The sequence below is a fragment of the Wyeomyia smithii genome, chromosome 2, assembly GCF_029784165.1.
Source record: "Wyeomyia smithii strain HCP4-BCI-WySm-NY-G18 chromosome 2, ASM2978416v1, whole genome shotgun sequence".
Taxonomy (NCBI): Eukaryota; Metazoa; Arthropoda; class Insecta; order Diptera; family Culicidae; genus Wyeomyia; species Wyeomyia smithii.
Genome location: NC_073695.1, coordinates 171,471,996 through 171,495,929, shown reverse-complemented (window position 1 = coordinate 171,495,929; position 23,934 = coordinate 171,471,996). Strand labels below are relative to the sequence as shown.

General features: G+C 38.9%; 1 protein-coding gene across 7 annotated transcripts; it reads left to right on the top strand.

Annotated features, from left to right (window-relative positions):
- The first annotated feature begins 710 nt into the window (after positions 1-710).
- LOC129721228 (pyruvate carboxylase, mitochondrial) lies at positions 711-23,806 on the top strand. Of its 7 annotated transcripts, none has more exons than XM_055673544.1 (10): positions 711-860; positions 18,520-18,908; positions 18,971-19,227; positions 19,286-20,538; positions 21,011-21,058; positions 21,315-21,733; positions 21,792-22,051; positions 22,106-23,135; positions 23,198-23,273; positions 23,338-23,806. In XM_055673544.1, the coding sequence occupies exons 2-10, from the start codon at positions 18,813-18,815 to the stop codon at positions 23,508-23,510; spliced, it is 3,612 nt and encodes a 1,203-aa protein (XP_055529519.1). In that variant the 5' UTR covers positions 711-860; positions 18,520-18,812; the 3' UTR covers positions 23,511-23,806. The 7 variants fall into 7 exon arrangements, with proteins under 7 accessions (XP_055529519.1, XP_055529524.1, XP_055529523.1 ...); XM_055673548.1 differs by having other exon boundaries at positions 712-860; positions 21,336-21,733; XM_055673546.1 differs by lacking the exon at positions 711-860 and adding an exon at positions 901-979.
- Positions 23,807-23,934: the final 128 nt, after the last annotated feature.

Sequence of the window (23,934 nt, the reverse complement as noted above, 5' to 3'; positions counted from 1 at the left end):
ATGACATTTGGAATTGTGTTCCGCATTGATTAACGACGCAGGTAGGCATTTTCAGCCGCAAACTGTCAAAACCTGTGAAATTTTTTTGAAAAAAATGTACCGAACATTGATTTCTGGGCATTGTTTTTTGACTTTTACGTCATCACTGTTAACAAAAAAGAAGCCCTTTAAACCCGAGACTCAAACCATCTCCGTACCTTCCTATATTCCATTGCATTGGTATAGGCTCCCTAGCTCTGTAGTGTATAGTCTCTGTGACGTCAAGCACGTGAGAGAACTCAGTTATCGCACTATCACCAGCTTGGGTTGCCGGTGATTAAGCTTTATAAACAAACCGGCACCAAAAGCTTTACGTTTTCACAGTGTAAATAAAACAAGTGCTAACTGAGCGAACTTTCGCTCTTGCAATTTTATTGACAGATGATTAATGTTACCGGCATGGCGTTTATACTCTTCTAAGCGATGCTAGATTTCATCGACTAAAATAAGTATATAAGTTACTAATATTTATAGAAACTCAATCAAGTTCAGAACACAGTTTTAAGAAATACCAATTCAAATAGGGCAATTTAAGATTTATACTCAACTGTACTGCACAAGAGAAAATCTGAGATTCTGCCATCGTTTGCTCACGACAGAGTCCGGACTCCGGACTAGAATCTCAGAGAGTGACTGTCCGCACCACCAAGCTTCACTACTAGTAGACTGAAATCGCGAACGTATACTTCAGTTGTCGGTCGAACGAGCCGGTGAAAAGTGATGTGATTTGAGTTTGAAGTGTATGTACCGTGTATAAGATTGGATCTCTCTGCAAATAAAAACATTTCTGATCCCCGAAGAATTCTACAGAGCGACAGCCGGTAAAAATGCCAATGTCACTGATTTTTTTATCTGATCGTCGTTTTGATTAGTGTTTAAACCTGCGACAATAAAACCCAGCTTAAATCTGTTCGGAAAAAAACGACATGACAATGGAATGGTATAAGTAGAAATGTGCTTAAGATTACAAAGGTCACCGAATTATCGATTCGCTGAATCTTGACCCCACCTCGCCAGTTGCCACCGGTTTCTTCAATCCTCAGCTGTTTCGATAGTCGCACAAATGTGGCGAGTGAAGCATTCATCTAATCATGGTGGAACTCGTGTATCATGCGTAAAATGTGATTGCGTAACATGTGAAGTCTGCTGATTAGTGTATGTGATTAAGGATTCGTTCTCTACTTCAACTGCCATTGCAATCTATCTCTACATACAAATTAATTTCACGTATTTATAACGTGTATATTTCCTAACGCTGATAAGCATATTTCCTCAATCGTATGGCGAACTCGGTGACTGTTGGGAATGGCGATTACACCAAAGCGTTTAGTGTATCATTGATTTAGCTAATGTGCAATTCACACGTGCGAATCAGGCGCAAGGTAACGGGTTGAACTAAAAACCGAACATCAGTTATCTGAATGTCACAAATCGCGGGTAATTATTTACCGTAGTTATTTGCATTCATATCTTAACATGTCAATTGTATTCAGCGTCATCTATAGAAATCCAAACGATCCTGAACTAAACGGCCAGTACTTTATCAACAAACTACTCGATAATGTGACACTTGTGAGCTGTTTGATGTTCGATGTGACGTACGTGAAAAAAATAATTTGTTTGCGATTATATAACGGACAGCGGCTTAGTTCTGCGCTGAACTAAAAATAGATTTCCATTTCCAAACACATCAATTACTATGTACCAGCAAATTTTGGTGCAAGTAAAACCCATGGCGTGCATCTTATTTTTCCTCATTCACATTAGTTTCGTCCGTGCATAGCGTATTAATCAAAGTTGCTAACAAGTGAATTTGAATATCAATAATGCCGAAATCTATTGTACTTATCGTTCTTGTTCGTTCTGAAAAACCGCTTATCTGAGGTTATTGCATTCACTCACATGCTTATTATAAATTCGATTGAAAACATCATTGACTCACAAATCTCGACCATGATTCGTGCACACCCTACAATCGTTCCTTCTGCAGAAGGGCAATGCAATAGGGTGATGTATAATTCGGTTGTTTAGCTATATCAATTTTTTATATCATCTGAAAGATCTGCATTTTCTAAGTAAAACGTGATTTAAAATTTTTTTCTATCGTTGTCCTTCGCTTTTTAAAACACGATTTAAAACTGCTCGAAATCTGCTCGAAATCGCTACAATGACACTTCGCTCATATACCAACTGTCATTGTAGCGATTTAGAGCAAATTTTTAATCTTCATCTAAAAATCGAAGGATAATGATATAAAATTTTAAAAAATCACGTTTCGCTCAGAAAATTACATCCTTTTGGATGATATATAAAAATCGGAAATCCGTGAATAGCTAAACTACCCAATTGATGCTTGATTTAAAACGAAAACAAAATATTCCATGCATTACGTTAAACACCTGAGGCCGTTCAAAACATTGCCCAGTATATTTGTATACGGTCAATTGACTAAAAGAGACAGAATATTCGTATCAAATTGTAATAATGCTATCGATGTAATAACAGTATATCTTCAAGAGCTCATCAATCATTCGCAACAACATGAATGTTTACAGCAAAATTAATTACTTTTCGTACGACGGGTTTTAATATTAAATCTACTAGGAATTGACAGCACGTTCCCAGAATTTTAGTTACTTTACGTGCTCTGATTAATAATATCAAGAAGGCAACAATATATATATTTGCAGTCCTAAAACAATCTGTTTGATTGTTAACTTTTATACAACCAAATATTGAAAAATAAAATAAAATATTAAAAGTTTTTATAATGAGTATTTGAAAAACTATAAGTTTTTTTTACTGACGAGTGGATATGTCATCATAACCCGCTGCTGTAAATTTATCTTTTGGCAACCATTACCAATCTTAGCACATAAAAGTACGCCAATCGAATTGAAAAAAAACAAATTCAAGGAACATATGTTCGTATATAAAAAATGCATTTTAACGCAATGCAGCACAAAACAATGAACCAGTCTAATAGCCCACATTAAATGATTTTCCGTTTCGACCCATTAGCCAGCTTCTTGGAATATTGCTGTATTAGTAAACAGTTGCTGGTTACTACTTGTGTCTGATGAGAGCTGAAAATTCTAGCTGCAATTATACGAATCGCGTGAGTAATGTCACATGCCGCCGATGGCAGTTATTGAGATAGGTACATTGTCTGAATGACGTCAGCCGTCTACCTTGAGTGGGGTCAACGTGTTTGTTTGATGTTGTTTGGAGCGGCAAATCAAGCAACATGCATATGTTGGTAAGCCAGTGCTGATCGACTTTAAGATACATATATACTGCGTCATACTATACACAACGCATCAAGTTAAACCAGTTTTGCTATTGCGTTGTATTGCTATTCAGCTACTTATGCTTAACTTCTGCGACCTAAAATATAATAAAATTACCATTTCAGTATTGTTGTTTGAGTTTAATGAATTCGGGTTTTTGTGTTCTAGAAATAGACTTGTTCTGGACAAAAAAAAAGTGAAATAATCTACTTTTAACGATAGTGACGCCAATCTTTTTGGAAAATTGTGTCTTGAAAAACATCGAACGTTAAAAAAATGATGTTCATGGACGAGTTGTAGAATATCTATTTAATGATTTGAAAAAAAATTTATGGAAATAAATTACTACTTTTTAATTGAAAATAAAAAATAACTTTGAACTATAAAAACTTAATTATAATTTGTCATCAGAATGATGTTTGAAAATGGTAAAAATATTTTTACATTTCTTGTTGGCCAATTTGTGAAAAATGTTGAAATCACATGCATTTATTTTGGTATTATACTATACTATTGAGTTAACAGGATAAAATTGCTGCGGGCGATCATATCAAAAGATATTTTTACATATAACTATCAGCAATTAAAAATATTCGTAAACTGTCTGGAGTTAATTTTTATTGATAATCAGAATCAAACTTTCATCTTCTAATAACAAATATCGGTGCTGTAGTGAAATCCTCTATATTGCATAGCGGGTCTCCTACGAAAGGCAGAAAATCAAAAGGCAGAATCACGAAACGCAGAATCACGAAAAGCAGAATTACGAAAGGCAGAATATTTCATAAGGCAGAATAACGAATGGCAGAATCAAAAAAAGCACGATTGGCAGAATCAAAAAATGGTCTATTTTCTTTTTAACAACACACACTCGCGGCCTTCGGCCGACTCTATTGTCCAAGTGTATGCTGTCCTTACTCGCTACCGCTCGTTCGGACTTAACTAAGGGAAAGAAAACCTGTTTGAATAATCCTAGAAAACCAGTAGATCAGTTGTTTGTATGCGAGAGGCCGCCGCTTCCGACGGCGGGTCGGCGGCCGGCTCGGACCGCGGAAACCACGGCGGCTTTGCGCCGCCTCGGTTCCTTGCCCTCGATTATGCGTCTTCGCCGCATGAATTGTTTTATGTTAATTATAATCAACAAGCCGTTGAGACTAGTGTAAGTTATACCTACCATCGAAAAATTTCTCTCCGCGATGCCGTGAGACTCTTTAGGATCTGAGCCAAACCAGTTTGCGCGTTTCGGATCTAATAATTAGGCTTGATTTGCACCTCACAACAAAAGTGGTCATTGATAGTGACCAGTTATTATGTCTGGTTACCAAATGATATCAAATAATAAAGGTAGAGTAGCAGCTTTGATACCGTGACCAGGATTCGCACCAATTTGTCATTACGCACTTGGCTATCGTGAGCCAGATTTTGCTACCAGTGATTCTGCCTTTCGTGCCCTTCGAAATTTTGCCTTTTGAAATATTCTGCCTTGTGTGTACGGTCATAGAATTCTGCCTTTCATGATTCTGCCTTCGTGCTTCTGCCTTTCGTGATTCTGCCTTCTGTGGCGAACCCTGCATAGCAAATAACCTTCCATTTTGCTAATACGAGAATGCATTCCTCAACCAAATTACCTAACCAAATTTTACGTATCTCACGCGGTAATTTCATTTCAAGTGCGCAAATAAGTACAAACGTGTTAACGGCCCTCTCAGAATTGACTCTTGGGACTTTTGGAATTTTTTCATAAATGGTCACTATGCAAAAATCCCAAAATTTTTTTTTAAGGGGGGGATTTGTTAGTAGCACAAATGGTGACTTCTCAACACTGTTAGAAATTTGTTATTTTAATTGTTAGGATTTGTTTGCTTTCGCAGTTAGGACTTATCATTCGTAGGGATTTAAACCTACTTGTCAGAAAAGGGGAAGTAAACTTACAACTAACTTAATTGCTAACTTATTGGCTATAAAGAGAGCTTATCGTAGCAATTGAGGATTGCAACGATTTTTGTCGAAAATTGTTAATAATTTTATTTGACATAGCTTCTAATGGTTCAACACCAGTAAGTCTATGTAATTCGAGAGTACCAAACAAAGGAGGACGCTTAAAAATCATTTTCAGAATTTTATTCTGAATCCTTTGGAGCGTTTTCTTCCCAACATTGGAGCCGATTTTACGATCTCTTACTCCTCTTTTTTTACGAAGTTCCGTTTTCTTTTAACAAATGGTAACTACGTAGCCGCAAGGTTACAGAGTCCGTTATGACAAGCAGAGTGGACATGAGAAGGAGCAAATTTTTAGTATATTCCTCACGAAATTTCTTTGCACAATATTTTTCTTCAACTTCCTTGAGGATCCAACCTTCACTATAAAGAAATCATATCAGTTTCACGTTAATTGAAAACTTCGTGAAGAATCTAAACATTTCATGTGAAATACGGTAGTTTGCTCATACCAAATTTCAATATGAACAGAGAAGAAAACATTTACTTGCAATTAACAACAATAAACAAAGCAAATATTTACTTATTTTTCATTGAGAAAATTATTGAGCAAACACAACAGCAAACATATTTCTGCGAATAATTGAAGCAAATTTTTTAATATTACACGGGCAAACAAATATTGACCGTCATTCAAGCATATATTTGCTTCGTGTAATGCCCACTTTAACAGAATCTGGGCCATTCTATGTCAAACGATTTAAGCATGGGTTTATTCTCAGGTTCCTCACTTACCTACGTTTCTCTTCAAACTTTATAATACAATGACTAACTCTTGAAAAAAGTCCCTGTTATGATAAACTAGTCAGAAGGACACATAGTTAAAACTTTTCCAGGGAATAATAATTGGCGATATTTGGCAGGAAAAACAGGACTGGTATAGTAGGACAGTTAGCGGGAAAAACATAACATAACACGGATAAATTATAAGCATATCATTTACTCTCAATATTAATATTACTGGAAATAGAAGAGCAGCGTGCAGCAAACATCCAAGCAAAATCACAACAGATCAATCTTTCTGGTCGCAGTTATAAGTCCTTACTTACTTGTACTTTGTACTTTTGCGTTGGCCTTTATCGATCCAGTGCCGAATCCATAATACGTCGTCATGTCACTCAGTCTTGGCCTCCATTCTTTAGTCGTCTCTAACACCTTTCACGCGGGCATTCTCGCCGGAAGCACACCTCCAATGTGTGTGGGGTCTACCCCGAAGTCGACGGCCTCTATCGAGATTCCTGCTAAATATAGTTTTTGCGGGTCGTTCCTCCGGCATTCTAATTATTTGCCCAGCCCACCAAAGCCTGCCATGTTTTATCCACTTGACTATATCACGCGATTTGTATGTGTCCGCGCTGTTCTCCAGTTCGCCAAGTATTGACCGCAGGATTCTACGCTGAAACACCAAGATCTCACTGATCAGCCTCTTTCAGTGTCCATGCTTAATGGCCATTAACCCTTTATAAAACAGTGGCAACTTTATTGCCATCAACGTTTATAGGGTTAACGGGCAGTGGCAACTGTATTGCCACCAGCATTGTATGGTTAACGGGCAGTGGTAACTATATTACCATTAATTTTTTTCCATTGATTTAATAGTGTATTTTCAAACAAAGACACATATGTGTTTTTGCTCCTATAAGAAATATGTTTTACTGAAGTTTGTGTCGATTCATTGCGTAGTTTCTACGGCCTTATGAGGAGTTAAGGCCACCTAAAGAATCAGTGTTTGATAGAGTTCTAGCTGCGGTACCTCAGCTGGTTACGCCTGTCCTGTTTGCTGTCGCTGTACGCCTCTTCATCTTACGGCTAACCCCATTGTCGCACGTCACTAAGATACCCAGGTAAATAAATCATCGACTACTTCAAATGATTCCCCATCTATCACCATCGCAGCACCAATATCCGACGGGCTACAACGCTTTCACCAGCCAGAATGTACTTCGTTTCGTCAGAGTTTATGGCACACCCTATTCTCGTAGCTTCTAGCTTCCCTCTTGAGTCCAAAGGCCTTTTTTACCACTCTACGGTTAACTCACCGGCTACGCTGACGCATGATATGGAACTGTCAAGGTTGGCACGAATCAGTCTTATAAGTTTTGCTGGAAGACCATGTTTGACCATAATCAGCCAAAACACATTTCACTCACTGATTCGTACGTTGCCTTGAAGTAAATGAACAGATGGTGAGTCTAAATTCTCGAAATTTATCGAGGATTTGTTGCAAGGTGAACATTTGGTCCGTAGTGGAGCGTCCCTCTCAAAAACCACATTGGTATTCGCCAGCAAAGGTGTCCTGCAACGGCCTCAGTCTATGGAACAACATGCGGGAGGAAATTTTGTACACGGTATAGCGCAGAGTTATGCTCCGATGATTTCAACAGTCCAGGTGGTCGCCTTTTTTGTAGATCGGGCATATGAGACCCTCCAACCTGTCCGAGGGTAATTCTTCATCAGATCACACTTCCAGCATGATCCAATGGAGGGTAAGATACAGCAGTTCGTTCCAGACTACGAATTCCGGCGGGAATATCCTTCCCAGCGACCTTGCAGTTCCTCAGCTCTCCAACTGCTCTCCGCCTTCGCAAGAAAACGATCCCAATGCTGACGATTCGTCCGGCGATGGAGTTTCTTTTCAGCGGATCTAGCTGCTCGATATCTCCCTCCACTCTGACATGATACAGCCGTAGCCAATATGTGGCCTCTGACGCAGCTCTTCTCATCCGTCGCTCGACGACACTCAGTGTCAAACCACTCATTGGACCTGGTTGCCGCAACTGTGCCCAACACTTCTCGCGCTATGGTGCTGGTCGTACTGTGGATATATCTGAACCGTTCGTTCAGATCCCCTCCAACTTGCTCATCGATCCGCTCATCAACTTTCTGCGAGTACTCTGCAGCCACTCCTACAGTTGATAACCGCTCGATGTTCAACCGTATCTTCCTCGTTGTCCTTTATTTAAAAACTTTTGGTCCTCTGTACGACCTTACATCTGTAACGTCTTAAAAGTACCGACCATCGATTTGAACTGGTTCGATCTGAGAGCAGGATACTTCCTAAAGCAGGATACTTCCTAGAGCAGGATGTACCTAAAACATCCACGTGTGCACAAGAATATTCTGGCGCGCAAAATAAGTGCTACAAATATCCATGCCTTTGGCTGCAGCCAATAAAATAAGCCTCAGGCCATTATCGTTCGTAGTAGAGTGGAAGCTTTCTCTACCAATTACGGGGTGGAAGAAGTCTTTCTGCTCGATCTGTGCATTTGCATCTCCGATGACAAACTTGATATCATGTCCTGGGCACTCACTAGAAGACTTCTCAAGGAGATCATAGAACTCCTCCTTCTCGTCATCGGGTTTATCATTGGTCGGTGCGTGCACATTGATTGAACTGTAATTGAAGAATTTGCCCGCGCATATACGGTCACTAAAACTCACTAAAATCTACTGCCCGGAATTCACGTCCTCCCATTTTTCACCTTCCGCAGCTCTTTAGCCGGTTTGAGTAGAATGTATGTAAAGCCAAGTGCCGCTAACATGTATATTTTTACTTTAAATTGAATAATTTTATCGTGTTCTTGAGAAATTTTCACTCAAAAACCACTTATCACCCCGAGGAATTGGAGAGAAACTCGAGTTACAGCTTTTTTAAGAAATAGAGTCAAATGTTTGCTGGTTCTCTTATAATTTCTTTGCTTATTTTGCTAATATCTCTGTTCTGATTATGGACCTTCCGGATGATGAAATTTGAAAAAAAAACTATCTGAGAAATTTAGAAGATAAATATTTTTTTTTCATAATCAACACTTTCAATAAAAATTTACATATTTTTTACTCCTTTGGCTAATTCCCTCCAAATCGCATCATCCAGTATGTCCATAATCAAAAAAGTTTCAGACAAATTAGCGAAATAGGGAGAGAACTTGTAAGCAAATCCGAGTAAATTTGACTTTATTTCTTAGAAACACAGTAACTCGAATCTCGCTCATATTACCTCCAAATGATAAGTAGGTATTTCTTATGTAATTTTTTTTTTTTTTCAGAAATACGATTAAATGGTCTAATTTAAAAATCAGAATATAAGGCCTGTACACAAAAAAAAAACCCACCAGGCAAAAGTGTTAGCCAAAAATTTATTTTAAGCCGGATTTTCTCGAAACTTTCAGGAAATGAATTAATACACGTGTATTATTTTTCGGCATAATTACTTTATTTAATTTCCTTTCCATCACTGAAAGCCCGCACCTTTCCGTTAAGATCCCTCATTACGTTTTGTGCAATGGTGGAGCCAAAAAGGTCTGTTTGGTCACTTTCATCCATTCTTTCTTCAACTCCAACTCATTCTTGAACACCTAGGACGATTTTTGAACTTTGGCCTTCTTAATGACCATAAATCTTACCACCGAACGAATCCCTGGAAATTTTTGGGGGTTGGCGGTTTTTGGTACAACAACAACGTTATTGTCTCTGTACCAATCCAACGTGGATCGCGCGTAATGGCATGATGCCAGGTTCGGTCAAAATAATGTCTCGCCTCCGTGGAACCGCAGGAAGAGCAACAGACGCTTCTGGAGGCACTCGATGCGGTTAATTTCGCTGTTGATGGTACCCGTTGTGACCGTACCCCCTGCTTTGCGTCTGCCTTGATGCATAGGCGACATCCACGCAGATTTTGATTAAATTTTACTCCCCCTCCTCCGCTTGTCACATTTTGTCGCACATTGACGAACCCCCCCCCCCCCTTGAAATGCACGTCACATCACAGCAACTTCCCTCTCCTATTAAAAAATTTGAACCATGAGTGTCATGCCCCAAAGTGCCTGCTAGTAGATCTCGATGTTCGATACTGACCTAAAAAGTCAGTCGATGTTAGTTGAAATCTAGGCTCGGGAGAAACTTTGAGTGTCAGTAGGATCGAAGCGCTAGTCCCGCAATTGTATTGTACATTAACATAGTTGGCTGCGAAGTTTGTATCTAATAAAAAACATTCTGTCAAATTACGAAGCGGAGTACCTAATATCCCCAGAAAAATTCACAAAAAAATGAAAATGGTTAATAAATTCTACGGATTCTAGGAATGGTCTCCGATTGCTGTAATCGGATATGTTTTATTAGCGTTAGATATGTCAATGGGAGTTTTTTTTCATATCCATGTTTTTTCATGCATCAACTCGAGCTCGTCAGACCATTACTGTCAGATTTTTGTGAAAAAGTACAGACAAGTACAGATTTTTCAAATTGTTAGAAAAGATTAAACTAAACTTTGTAACGGACTCAGTCACGACACAATGAACGCGATCTCGCAATCTAAAAGTTTCATTGACCAGCGAGCTAGTTGTTCAGAACTAATATTAACAGAGTCAATTCAGTCACAGTTTTCTCAAAACAATGAACGAACGTCGTTGAAATTGTTTTAGCACAGGTTTACAGATTGAACACCTATGTTCCAATGGAACAGGTTTTTGACGGAAATAGTACAAATGAACAGGATTTTTGCAACTTCCAGTACAGATGAAAATATGGCAACACTGTGTCAGACCCATTTGAAGAATCAGGACTTTCGCTGATGCCTTGGAGTAACTAGTTTCGGCAGAATTTCTTGTGCTGTTATTGTGTGTGTCCAATTAGCTTCAGTTTGAATATCAAGCAAAAGGTTGTGAATATCAAAGAGGTAAACTAAACCATTTTTCTAGTCAATTTTTTGTTTTTAAATATTTTCCATGTGACGTCACACAACGTTATACCTCCCTCCCCCTACGTCACAAATCGTCACGATGTCCTTAACCCCCTCTCCCCCCTACTTACGGATCGCCATATTGTTTTGTTGATCGCGCCGTTCCGGTGCCTTCCGGACCTTTGATACCTTCACTATATCAGCATGTTTGTATACCTGGTATAACTCGTGATTCATGCGTATGCGCCACACTCCATCTTCCAGTTTACCGCCAAGTATCAATCGCAGGTAAAGTTCTGCTCAAAAACTCCGAGCACTCGTCGATCAGCTTCCTTCGCAAACTACGGGACCTTAGCTGGTTACGCAGTCCGTAGAAAGCCCTGTTCGCAGCTGCAACTCGTCGTTTCACTTCACGGCTCATATCTTTGTCACATGTAACAAGCGTACCAAGATAAACGAATTCGTCAACCACTTCAAATCGTTCCTCATCTATCTCCATCTCAGCATCAACACCACGGGGACTCCCACGCTCTCTGCCAGCTACCATGTACTTCGTTTTGGCAGAGTTAATGACAAGTTCTAATCTCGCTGCTCTCCTCTTAAAAGGTACGAAGGACTCCTCCACGGCCTTACGGTTGATACCGATGATATCGATGTCGTCCGCAAAGCCAAGAAGCATGTGAGATTTCGTGATGATCGTACCGTTTCTTTCCACGTTTGCTCTTCGTACTACACCCTCAAGAGCAATGTTAAACAGTAAGTTGGAGAGCGCTTCCCCTTGCTACAGTCCATCCAACGTTACGAACGCGGCTGATGTCTCGCCAGCTATCCGCACGCACGATGTTGATCCCTCCAGTGTCATACGACTCAGCTTAATTAATTTCGTAGGAAAACCATGTTCCAGCATGATCTGCCACAGCTCGTTTCTTTTCACTGAGTCGTATGCCGCCCTGAAGTCCACAAACAGGTGGTGAGTCGGTAAGTTGTACTCCCGGAACTTATCGAGTATCTGTCGCAGGGTAAAGATTTGATCCGTCGTGGAACGTCCCTGTCGAAAACCAGCCTGGTATTCGTCAACAAAGGATTCCGTTAACGGTCGTTCAGATTACGCTTGAAATAATCCAACACCTTCCGTGCCTTCACAGTGTCATCTGTCTTCGATTTTCTTCCACTTCCAGCTCGCCGCTCGGTCGTCTGGGACTCCTTAAACGATTTCACCACCTGAGACACAGTTGTATAGGTGATTACCAATAGTCTTCCGATCAATCTCATGGCCGCAGTCGGATTTTTCATGACGGCGCACAAAATTCTTTGACGATTTTCATCTTGTTTCGATGGCATTTCAATAACCACTGAACCGATTTTTTCCTGCAGAAGCTTGAGACCATTTTTCACACTGTAAATAAAAATCACGTCGAAGTAAAGTGATTTGCTGTTAAATTCGCACTACTTGCCTAACATTTCAGAGTTGAATGAAAATCTTTCCAAATATACTAATGTGAAAAACGATGAAATCAACAGCAAATCACTTTGTTTTCTGTTGTTATATTCATCTTTGTTGGTATGCTTATATTTGAGATATGGAATGTCGGTCAGTTGGATAATTATATGAATTCAAGAGACTTTTTTTTTATTTTAGATTTTTCATTTTTATTTTATTTTAGATTTTTAATTTAATAATAAGATGATCCTAGAGATGATCCCTGTCACTGTATCGATGCAATCGATTTCAGGATCTGTAGAAGAGTCGTTTTCTTGGTGTTTTAATTTAAAAGATTCAATAAAACTTACGCTCAAATAAATTATTTTTCTCTGGGAAAATGTGCTGCTTGCGCCGTTCGCCATCGTCACTATTTTTGTTTCGCTTTATGGTTTTGACGTTTGTCAATTGGAATTGCAGCTGTAATTTAATTGAACAGTGGTGATAATACAAGAGATATTCATTATAATACGATGGTGATTTTGTTTAACCAGTTTTCAACGCAAGATCATTTCATTGGAAAGTGTTAATCTTCGAGAAATCAACACTAAATCACTTCAACTAGCAGTGTGATGTGACGAAATTCATCAAATTTCACCTACGGACAAAAAAGTTACACTCGGATAGAAATGGTACATTTTTCGAGTACAGACCTCAATCATTTGCCGAAAACGCCATTGGATTTTTCTAGTACAAAAATAACATATCTGGAAAAACTGCCGCTCAAAATTGATATATTTCGGCTTTTTGGACTATTTTTTGCAATTTCTAGAATATCTGTTGACATAATATATCCGGAAATCAAATTGAAGTCATTTGTCGAAAAATCAATTTTATTCTCTAAATGCAACACTCCAGATTTTTGCCAATTTTACTATTTTTTTTAAATTTCTTAGCTAACTTTGTTCAAAAACAATGTATCAGTTTATTGCTACACATTTTGTATTTGTAGCCATACAAATAAGATTTTATGGCGAAACAAGGGACTTTTATCAAAAAATTGTGGCTGCCTTGGAGTGAGGGTTTGGTCCAAGCAGCACCAAAGTTGTGATTTTGCATAATGACCTCATATAAACAATTCATGTGTGCACAAGTGAGATGGAATGGCCTGCAAACCTTAAGATAATTTAAGTTACATGCCAAATCTAGAGCACCTTGTGCATCCAGTGACCTGATTTCAGCGAGAATTGTCCATATGTATTAATCGCCATCACTGTCTAGTTTTGATGGATTTTTTATTTTCTAAAATTATTTGAACGATTAGCATTGTTTAAAGCTCAAAAGTAAGTATTTAGCGCCTCTCCTATCATTTAGTGTATTAGTAATAACACATTGTCAATTTTTTGGTGCTCTTAAGGTAAACATAATCAGCCACACCCACAGTTACCCCATTAACCCTACCCTCGCGGATATAAATCAGTTTTTACACCGAAAAATGACACTCAAACTCTTATTGCTCAGCAACCGCATGTATAATTGGCACAAACTATATTGCATGTTGAAGATCAATCTAACTGCTTAGAATATTTTCATCATTAGAAATTTCAAGTGTAGTTTTCAAACTGTTATCAAAGTTAATATGTCAGGTGATGCCATATGGCATCACCCGCGGGGAATGGGTTAACCTAACCCACACAGAATTAGCAAAAAAATATATATATAATATATATAATTTTAATTCCATACTTTAAAACATCGTTTCAGGGTTTGCTCATTAGAGATTCAAACCAATGTCAAGGCAGTTATCTTATAAGTCAGAGATACTCACGTTATTTATTAGCAGCATTATTTGCAGGGGTCGACGCCACAGTCTAATAGGGTTAGGTGTTTCAGTTCAGCACAGTTTTCGCATGACTGTTAAAGGCAGACGTAACCGCACTCTATTGTATATTTTTACACTAGACGCACGAGCAGTGCTGAGAAAAATCACCGCCTAGAAATTCAAACAGACTGATATCAAGCCAACCTTAGCGTCAAATATCTTTTCTATGCACAAACATAAACTGTAGCTAGACAACGGTCGCTAGACAGATCGAAATGTTGATTTTCGATGAACACGTTTGTTGGTATTCATTCCTCAGTCAAAGTTCACATTCGTTTATATGTTGTCAAAGTTGAAACAGTTCACGCTTTTTCAGACAAACATCACAATTGACTAGCTCGTGTCACGTACAAGTATGGCAATGGCTCAAATGTCGTTCTATGTGATTTTTTCCGTAAATCTGAATGATGTTTTCACTCGATAAATGTTTTTTTTTGGAAATTTATATGAAATTTTAGCTTGGATCATTAACAATATCAGTTTGCTCACATTTGCACTGGAATAAATTGCTTACGAAAATTTAAGTTTTTGTGGATTCTAAGTAAAGCAGTACGTAAAAAATTATATAACAGCAACATTCGTATCCGATAAAATTATTGCTGCCAAAAAACAGACTGATTCTAAAATATACACTGCGCAATTGACACCGTCGAAAACCATATGTCGCACAGGCTATCACTCGCGGAAGCGCCCTGGCAATATTACCAGTTATATAAAATACGTTATTATACGTTTTTTATACATCGTTTTCGGAGGCAACATGTTCTTGTATCCTGGCGACAGTTCAAATATTAGATAACAGTCATTAATTTAGTATTTCAGTATCGGCCCGAAATGCCAATTTATGTTACGACCTTCGCTAACCACGTTTTTTCTGTCGAGTCTGAATCAATTCAATTCTTCTGTTTTTAGCATAATCTTATCGTATACAACTAGCCTTTCTTTGTACTAATGATCGAAAAATCTACGTTGAAGCAAGCATTTTATTAATAAGGTTGTTTTTGCTACGCAATATAAAGCTATAGCATAAAGACCGAAAGTAGCATTAATTACCCCGCAGTTTTCAACCAATATATTTACTGCTCGACGCAAAATATCAGGTTCAGAACATCCAATTCACTTGCCGTAACATATTTCTTTTTGATACCGGTTTCATCAGGTTCGCTTTTCCATTCTCCTGTGTGTGCTAAAAGCGGTAGGTGAAATGGATTATAAATAATCATTTCATTGTTATTTCCATCACTTGCGTTATAGAATAATTTTGCTTCGAAAAAGTTTGTTATTTTGACGTTTTTTGAAGAAGTTGTTTATTCACGGTTAGAAAGAGTGACTCGTAATACCACACAATTTAAAACTAATTGAACCCAAATTAAGAATCGTACGATTATGGAAGATTGCTTTACTAATCTTGCAACAGCTGATTGTTGGCACTCGTTCAATTCTGCACACTTTCGTAACAAGGTTACAGTTGATAATATCAGTCGGTTTGTTATGATTATCGCAACTAAACTCCTCGAAAATCATTGAACACTGTTCAACCGTCTTTCCAATAAATAGCTGCATACGTTAGTTCCGCATGCAGTCACCTGTCTGGTTCAGTTTGTGTCGTAAACTTAAGTTCATTCATATCAATTTCAGTGGCTTAAAGTAGTTTGAACTATATTTGTATTTTTTATGAGCAAATACGACTACCTTCAATGATAAGGTCTGATATATCGATTTCATACTAGCGCAATATGTGTTATAATTATTTCTCATCCTTTCCCTTCAATTGTTATTGATTTCAATCTAAGCGAGATAATGCCAATCAGTTTCAACTGATTCGTATAGAATTCAAAAACAAATCGACTGCACAACTTCCTATTGCAACCTCCAATAGACAGCTGATTACAGTTATGTAGCATTTGTTCAAACTCAATGAGTTGAAACTAGTACCCGGCTACCTCTAGGAGATCACCTTTTTGGCTTCCATGGCCGATGAACACTGTACTTACTAATCGACGAACGACTGTAAACTGATAACAGTTGTTTAATAAACCTTGAAATAATCCGCCGTGATGAAAGTCGGTCAGTACGACGCTCACCTCGGAACAGTGCACTTGGTAGCCGCGTTTGTCGTCAAATCGAAGAAACTAATAGTGGATCACCTCTGTATTAAGGTAGGAAATGGTTTATGAGCGAAATGAAGGCTGATTTCACTTATATGTCAAATTTACAACAAATTAAAAGTGTTAATTAGTGCAATAATTATTTGTAAAATGTGATTTTACATGTAGCTTATGATGTGATTAATATTTTTTTTTTTTTTTTTGCAAAACACTCGCCGGGATTATTGGTCGACACATTCGGAATCCTAAATATAGCAATTGAAAACAAGTGATAAAATTTCGCTGATATCGATATGCAGCAGGTTTTTGGTTACCGATAAGAATGGTTTAGAATGTAATTATTAATGTCGAGAAAGAGCCGGTATTAAATCAATTTTGTTTGTTATCATTTTATTAGGGTCCTCCTCAAAAAGAACGGCTCCTCGATTCGTACTACGTTAAAAAGTTTTACTCATTAATTAAATAATGTAATAGAAGAGAGTTGAAATCGTATTTAACGACTAATTCAATAATCGGAGTTGTCGTAAAAAAATATGAACTCTCACTAGGCTTAATTGGAAAAGTTCCAAAAATTACGTAACAAAGGATTCCATTTCTGGAATGGAATTAATATAAAAACAACTGATAATAAAACCCGATCTTTAGCCTGAAACACGTCACACTGCTACGGATCGTGTTTATGCCTGCAAATCAAAGGTTGATCCTATTATAAAAAAGTCAATGTAGCATACGGTGCTATTTTCATGTCTACCGATAAGAAGCAGTAGCAGGCAAAAAATCAGCCAAAGTTCATTTCTACACAGTTCGAAGGTTAAAAAATTAATTTCTCTTTCGTACGCAATCAGTTGATCCTCACACGTAATTACATTCCACGGACAATACAAAAAAGCAGCCAGTGATATAAAGTGGATTAAATGAAGTGCAGTAAAGATTTTAATTAAATGAAATTTTTGTTTTCTGTGATTTCTTTAGATTCAGTTATCACTTATTAGATAAACGTCTCAATATCAAATCATTTGGTCCTTGTTTCTGCTTAGATTGCATGTGTAGTGATATGCAACAGCAGGTCGACTGCACATGCTGTATTGTTTTTTTCGAAATGATTTTCGGCTTCATTACTAAATTTGGTAATTCATAACAACGTTGACAGGTGATATTGAATGAAACAAGATCGGTAAAATTATGTATCCTGAAACATATATAAACAGATTTACTTAACCTGACTGGTGATGGTAACTCATTATATCGCCAATACTGCAAAGGTCCATTTATGATAAATCATGGTCGCCAAGTTTTTGTTATAGACACTATATATATAGACCTGCGGACTGAATCGCAGCGAGCCAAAAAAACTGTCAAACGAGCGAGCCAAAATGAACATAATGAAAAATGTGTATCAAACAAATAACAACAATATGGACAATACATTTTGCAATCTGGCACAATACATTTTGCAGAGCAAACTCAAACAAAATTTTATCATTTTCAGGTTCTGCCAAGTTGTTCATCAAAAGATTGATTTAAATAATTGATATAATTAATAAGGGGCGTCGTGTGAAAAGCATACATTCGTCATTGGGTGAATTAGGCTTGTCCTAAAATTATCAACAATGTGACACTATAAACATTTGAATCTTTATTATAAGTGTCTACAATATGCATACCCAATATTCGAAAACACTCCATATTACGGTATCGACTATAGAGTGTTGCCAAGCGTCCAAGAGTGGATCAATGTTGTTATCACATTCATTAAGATTATCTGATCACCTGTCGGGCAAATAACATCATCCTTTTTTATCAATACGAAAAATCAATATTATGGATATTAAAATCGTATTCTTATGATGGAAGAGAGTTGACAAAATATATCCATATTGCGAATCGCATTAGCGAAACAGTGCTTATCAAAATAAAAAGTAAACAGTTACCACTCTACGGTCTGTTGTTGGGCATACATAAAGAGTGATCGATTCGCGCGAAAAGTAATCGGAACGGTCAGTTTCGTCGTGGTAGTCGATCACAGCTAGGGAAAATGTTTAGAGCTAATCTAAAAAATTTACTAAACATTATTTGTTAATTTTTGTTCTAATATTTCTGCACAGATAAAGAAATATTTCGCCGAAACTAACAATGCAACGCGAACTTTGAGGAAAGTCGAACACCAACAACCAGCATTGCAGTGAAACTTATAGGCAGCTCGGACACAGCTGCACAAGTCCTTTACAATCACACATAATCTCAGTGACAATTATCTGTGTTTTGTCCTTGAGACTATCGTATAAGTAGTGGTTATTACAAATTTCATATTTGGATAGTTTTTTTACATCGGAAGAGTGTGCGCTGAAGCGTGTTAGTATAATTCAGTCTCAAATCGTCATCCATCACCATTATCACAATGTCGATGTGCGGAGCGCAAATTGCATTGAAGTCCTTCAAAAGGGCACCACGAATCAGGATCTGGTCTATGACCAAGAATGCTTATTCAACTCAGGTAACTATCAATGGACAGTAACGCTTGTAATCGAAAGTAATCGAGCTAATTTTTATCGACAGGTAGAATACAAACCCATTCGATCCGTGCTGGTTGCGAATCGGGGTGAGATTGCCATCCGTGTCTTCCGAGCCTGTACCGAATTGGGCATCCGTTCAGTAGCTGTCTACTCTGAACAGGACAAAATGCACATGCATCGTCAGAAGGCAGACGAGTCATATATGGTTGGTAAAGGCCTAGCACCAGTTGAAGCTTATCTCAACATTCCAGAAATCGTTAGAGTTTGTAAGGAAAACGATGTTGATGCAGTCCACCCGGGGTATAATAGTGTATGCGATAATAACGGACACCACACTAAACATTCTATTGATTTTCAGTTATGGGTTTCTGTCCGAGCGGTCGGACTTTGCGCAAGCAATAATTGATGCAGGTCTTCGGTTTATCGGCCCTTCACCCAAAGTAGTTCAACAGATGGGTGACAAAGTGGCAGCCCGTCAAGCGGCAATCCAGGCTGGTGTGCCGATTGTTCCAGGAACTGACGGTCCAGTTACAACCAAAGAAGAAGCACTCGATTTCTGCAAAAAGCATGGTCTACCAGTCATCTTCAAAGCCGCTTATGGTGGTGGAGGACGCGGCATGAGAGTTGTGCGAAAGATGGAAGAGGTTGAGGATAGCTTCCAACGTGCGAGTTCGGAGGCGAAAGCTGCTTTTGGTAACGGTGCCATGTTCATAGAAAAGTTTATCGAACGACCACGTCACATAGAAGTGCAGCTCCTCGGGGATAAGGCGGGCAACGTAGTTCATCTTTACGAACGGGATTGCTCGGTTCAACGTAGGCATCAAAAAGTAGTTGAAATCGCTCCGGCACCAAGACTGGCTACAGAAGTACGCGACAAAATGACTGAATACGCTGTCAAGTTAGCCAAACATGTTGGGTATGAAAATGCCGGCACAGTGGAGTTCCTTTGCGATGAAACGGGGAACTTCTACTTTATCGAAGTAAATGCTCGACTTCAGGTTGAACACACCGTTACCGAAGAAATTACCGGAATCGATTTGGTACAATCGCAAATCAGGATAGCCGAAGGTATGACTCTACCGGAATTGGGATACACTCAAGATAATATCAAGACTCAAGGATATGCCATCCAATGCCGTGTGACAACCGAAGACCCTGCCAATGATTTCCAGCCAAGCACCGGTCGTTTGGAAGTGTTCAGATCCGGTGAAGGAATGGGTATTCGACTGGACAGTGCATCCGCGTATGCTGGTGCAATTATTTCACCGTACTATGACTCTTTGCTTGTCAAAGTTATCTCCCACGCCCATGATCTTCAATCTTCTGCAGCGAAGATGAATCGAGCTTTACGTGAGTTCCGAATCCGTGGAGTTAAAACCAATATTCCCTTCCTACTTAATGTATTGGAAAATCAAAAATTCCTCAATGGTGTTCTGGATACATACTTCATCGATGAACATCCACAACTGTTCCGCTTCGCTAAATCGAAAAATCGTGCGCAAAAATTGCTCAACTACCTCGGCGAGGTGCTAGTTAATGGACCTACGACTCCGTTGGCAACGAAACTTAAGCCTGCCGATGTACATCCGCATGTCCCGCCGGTACCGTTAGGTAAGCTTTAGATGTCCATTACAATGGTGTAGGCAGGTTTAATGTGGTGATATATATCCCAGTAGTATTTGTCAGCTTTTTCCACGAACGGCAACCAACACTTAAGCAAACAATCTGCCTTCGAAACCCTACGTTTTTACAGAAGTAGCCATACACACACGTTTGCTTGAAACAATTACCGATTGCATCGCAATTCAAAGTAATACACAGGTTTACCGTGCAAAGTGATATCAAATCTGGTCATACAAGATACATTTTTCACTTTACCTATTGTTTACGGCCTTACACTTGTTTTGTTTATGTTTATCAATTTCTATACTATTCATCATATTATTATATGTTTGCCTCATATTGGGTTCTGCTCTAGTTATTCATCAAATTCATTCAAAGTAGTAGCCATGACGTTCTTTTACGCTTTTGTTATCTCTAATAATATGTGTTACGCACTGTACTTTAAATGTATTTTCCGCAGATTTGTCACCACAAGCACTTGCTGACGAAGAGGAAGCCGGTAAAAAAGGTATTCTAATGCTTACGAGTTAAAACTAAGCTACATGTACAATTATAACGGTACAAAATCGGTAATCGGAGGCCTGTCACAAATCTAGCTAAATTAAGGACTAGAATGTGGCGTGTCTAATTTTTTTCTTGGAAACACTAACAGTATAAATACGTTACCTAAATCAAACAAATGACTACTTTTCCAACGCGTAGTATTAACGATTGTAAATAACCTCACAGATATGCATAAGAATAGTGCATGCTGCGTCTAATAGTTCAAAAAAAACATTTCACAGTGACCGAACCACCACGCGGATTCAAGGACATTCTTCGAGAGAAGGGTCCGGAGGGATTCGCCAAAGCCGTACGCGCCCAAAAAAATCTACTGTTGATGGATACCACGTTCCGGGACGCGCATCAATCTCTCTTAGCAACACGTGTTCGATCACATGACTTGTTGAAGATTTCCCCGTACGTTTCGCACAAATTCAACAATTTTTACTCGTTGGAGAACTGGGGCGGGGCGACGTTTGATGTAGCCCTTCGCTTCTTGCATGAGTGCCCCTGGGAACGTTTGGAAGATATGCGCAAGCAGATTCCTAACATTCCATTCCAGATGCTGTTACGTGGAGCGAACGCCGTCGGGTACACCAATTATCCGGACAACGTAGTCCACAAGTTTTGCGAGCTTTCGGTATCATGTGGTTGAATTTGATAGATTGCAGAATTTTAATATGTTCTTATTATCATAGGTGCAATGTGGTATGGATATTTTCCGAGTGTTTGATTCTCTGAACTATCTACCGAACTTAATCTTGGGTATGGATGCGGCCGGTAATGCAGGCGGTGTTGTAGAGGCTGCAATCTCCTATACAGGAGATGTTAGCGATCCAAGCAAGAAGAAATATGATCTCAAGTACTACACAAACTTGGCTGACGAGTTGGTCAAAGCTGGAACACATGTTTTGTGTATCAAAGATATGGCCGGGCTCCTAAAACCACAAGCCGCTAAGTATGCATAATTCAACAGACAACGACTGAATGCTTTATTTATTTTTTGCTTCAGATTACTAATAACAGCTATACGTGATCGTCATCCTGATGTTCCGATCCACATTCACACCCATGATACCTCCGGTGCTGGCGTAGCGTCCATGCTTGCGTGTGCCCAAGCTGGAGCCGATGTAGTCGATGTGGCCGTTGATTCGATGTCCGGAATGACATCACAGCCAAGCATGGGTGCCGTTGTAGCATCATTGCAAGGAACTCCCTTGGATACTGGTCTTAACCTTCGTGACATCAGTGAGTATTCGGCCTACTGGGAACAAACCCGAACGCTTTACGCTCCATTCGAGTGCACCACAACGATGAAATCTGGAAACGCGGATGTGTACCTGAATGAAATACCTGGAGGCCAATATACCAACCTTCAGTTCCAAGCTTATTCACTAGGCTTGGGCGACTTTTTCGAGGATGTCAAAAAGGCATATCGGGAAGCCAATCTATTACTTGGTGACATCATCAAAGTGACACCATCGTCAAAAGTTGTCGGTGATTTGGCACAGTTCATGGTGCAGAATCATTTGTCTGCTGAACAAGTCATGGAACGGGCCGAAGAACTTTCATTCCCTAAATCAGTGATCGAATTCCTTCAGGGTGCCATCGGTACACCACACGGAGGCTTCCCTGAACCGTTCCGTTCCCGTGTACTAAAAGACATGCCACGCATCGAAGGACGCCCAGGTGCCTCTCTCGCCCCTCTGGACTTCGACAAACTGAAAAAAGAACTCCAAGAATCTCACCACGATGTGACAGATCGCGATGTCATGTCTGCTGCCTTATATCCACAGGTCACCAACGATTACCTCAACTTCAAAGACTCGTTTGGACCTGTTGACAAGCTTGATACAAGAGTTTTCCTCACTGGGCCAAAAGTTGGCGAGGAATTCGAAGTTACAATTGAAAAAGGAAAAACGCTTGGCTTTAAAACGCTAGCAATGTCCGAAGATTCAACTGCAAACGGAGAACGCGAAGTGTTCTTTGAACTGAATGGACAGTTGCGATCGGTGCTTATCCGCGACAAAGAAGCTGTAAAGGTACGATATAAACAAAGTGTAAGTTTGTCCCACAAGCTTAAAATTACTATATTTGGTTTCAGGAATTACACATACATCCCAAAGCAACCAAAGGAAACAAAGATCAAGTTGGAGCCCCTATGCCTGGTTCCGTTATTGGTAATTTTGAACAGAAACACCAGCTGAAACTGGAATTAAAACATTTTTTCTTGCATTCCAACAGAGGTCAAGGTGAAGGTGGGTGATCGCGTTGATAAGGGTCAGCCATTGGTTGTATTATCCGCAATGAAGATGGAAATGGTCGTCCAATCTCCACGTGCAGGTGTAGTAAAAACGCTGGATATCACTGCTGGAATGAAACTGGAAGGCGAAGATCTAATTCTTACACTAGAATAGAGTGTGTTCTTGTTTAGTCAGTTGAGCTAAGACGAAAAAAGTCAACCTATGTTACGTTCACGTTCATACCCGGTGGTTATAGAGCGCTTTAGCGGTTTAAATTGTAAGAGCAAAATGGGATTAATTATTCTGTGAAGAAAGCTTGAAATTATACTTAAGAACTTATGTTGCATCGTGTCTCGTTCAGGTGTTATACTATGTGCAACTTTTGTTATTTTTTATGATACAATTCACTAGCATTTTTTGGTGAATAACTTAGAATTAACAAAATAAAACAAACACAGTTTGTAAATGAACAGTTCTTTTGCTTGTCTTCCTTCCTCATTTAAACTAAATTAATTGACTAAAGTAAGGTAGTCATAAACGCAAACCAATTCACGGTTCAATTTGATACTGAAATGGCATCCTGAATACGTTTGGTCTA

Bases quoted from the DNA above. Each gene is read 5' to 3' on its own strand.
- LOC129721228 (XM_055673544.1), top strand. From the start codon at position 18,813: ATGTCGATGTGCGGAGCGCAAATTGCATTGAAGTCCTTCAAAAGGGCA. The intron at 20,539-21,010 runs GTAAGCTTTAGA...TATTTTCCGCAG, and splicing joins TGTCCCGCCGGTACCGTTAG to ATTTGTCACCACAAGCACTT. The intron at 21,059-21,314 runs GTATTCTAATGC...TGCGTCTAATAG, and splicing joins AGAGGAAGCCGGTAAAAAAG to TTCAAAAAAAACATTTCACA.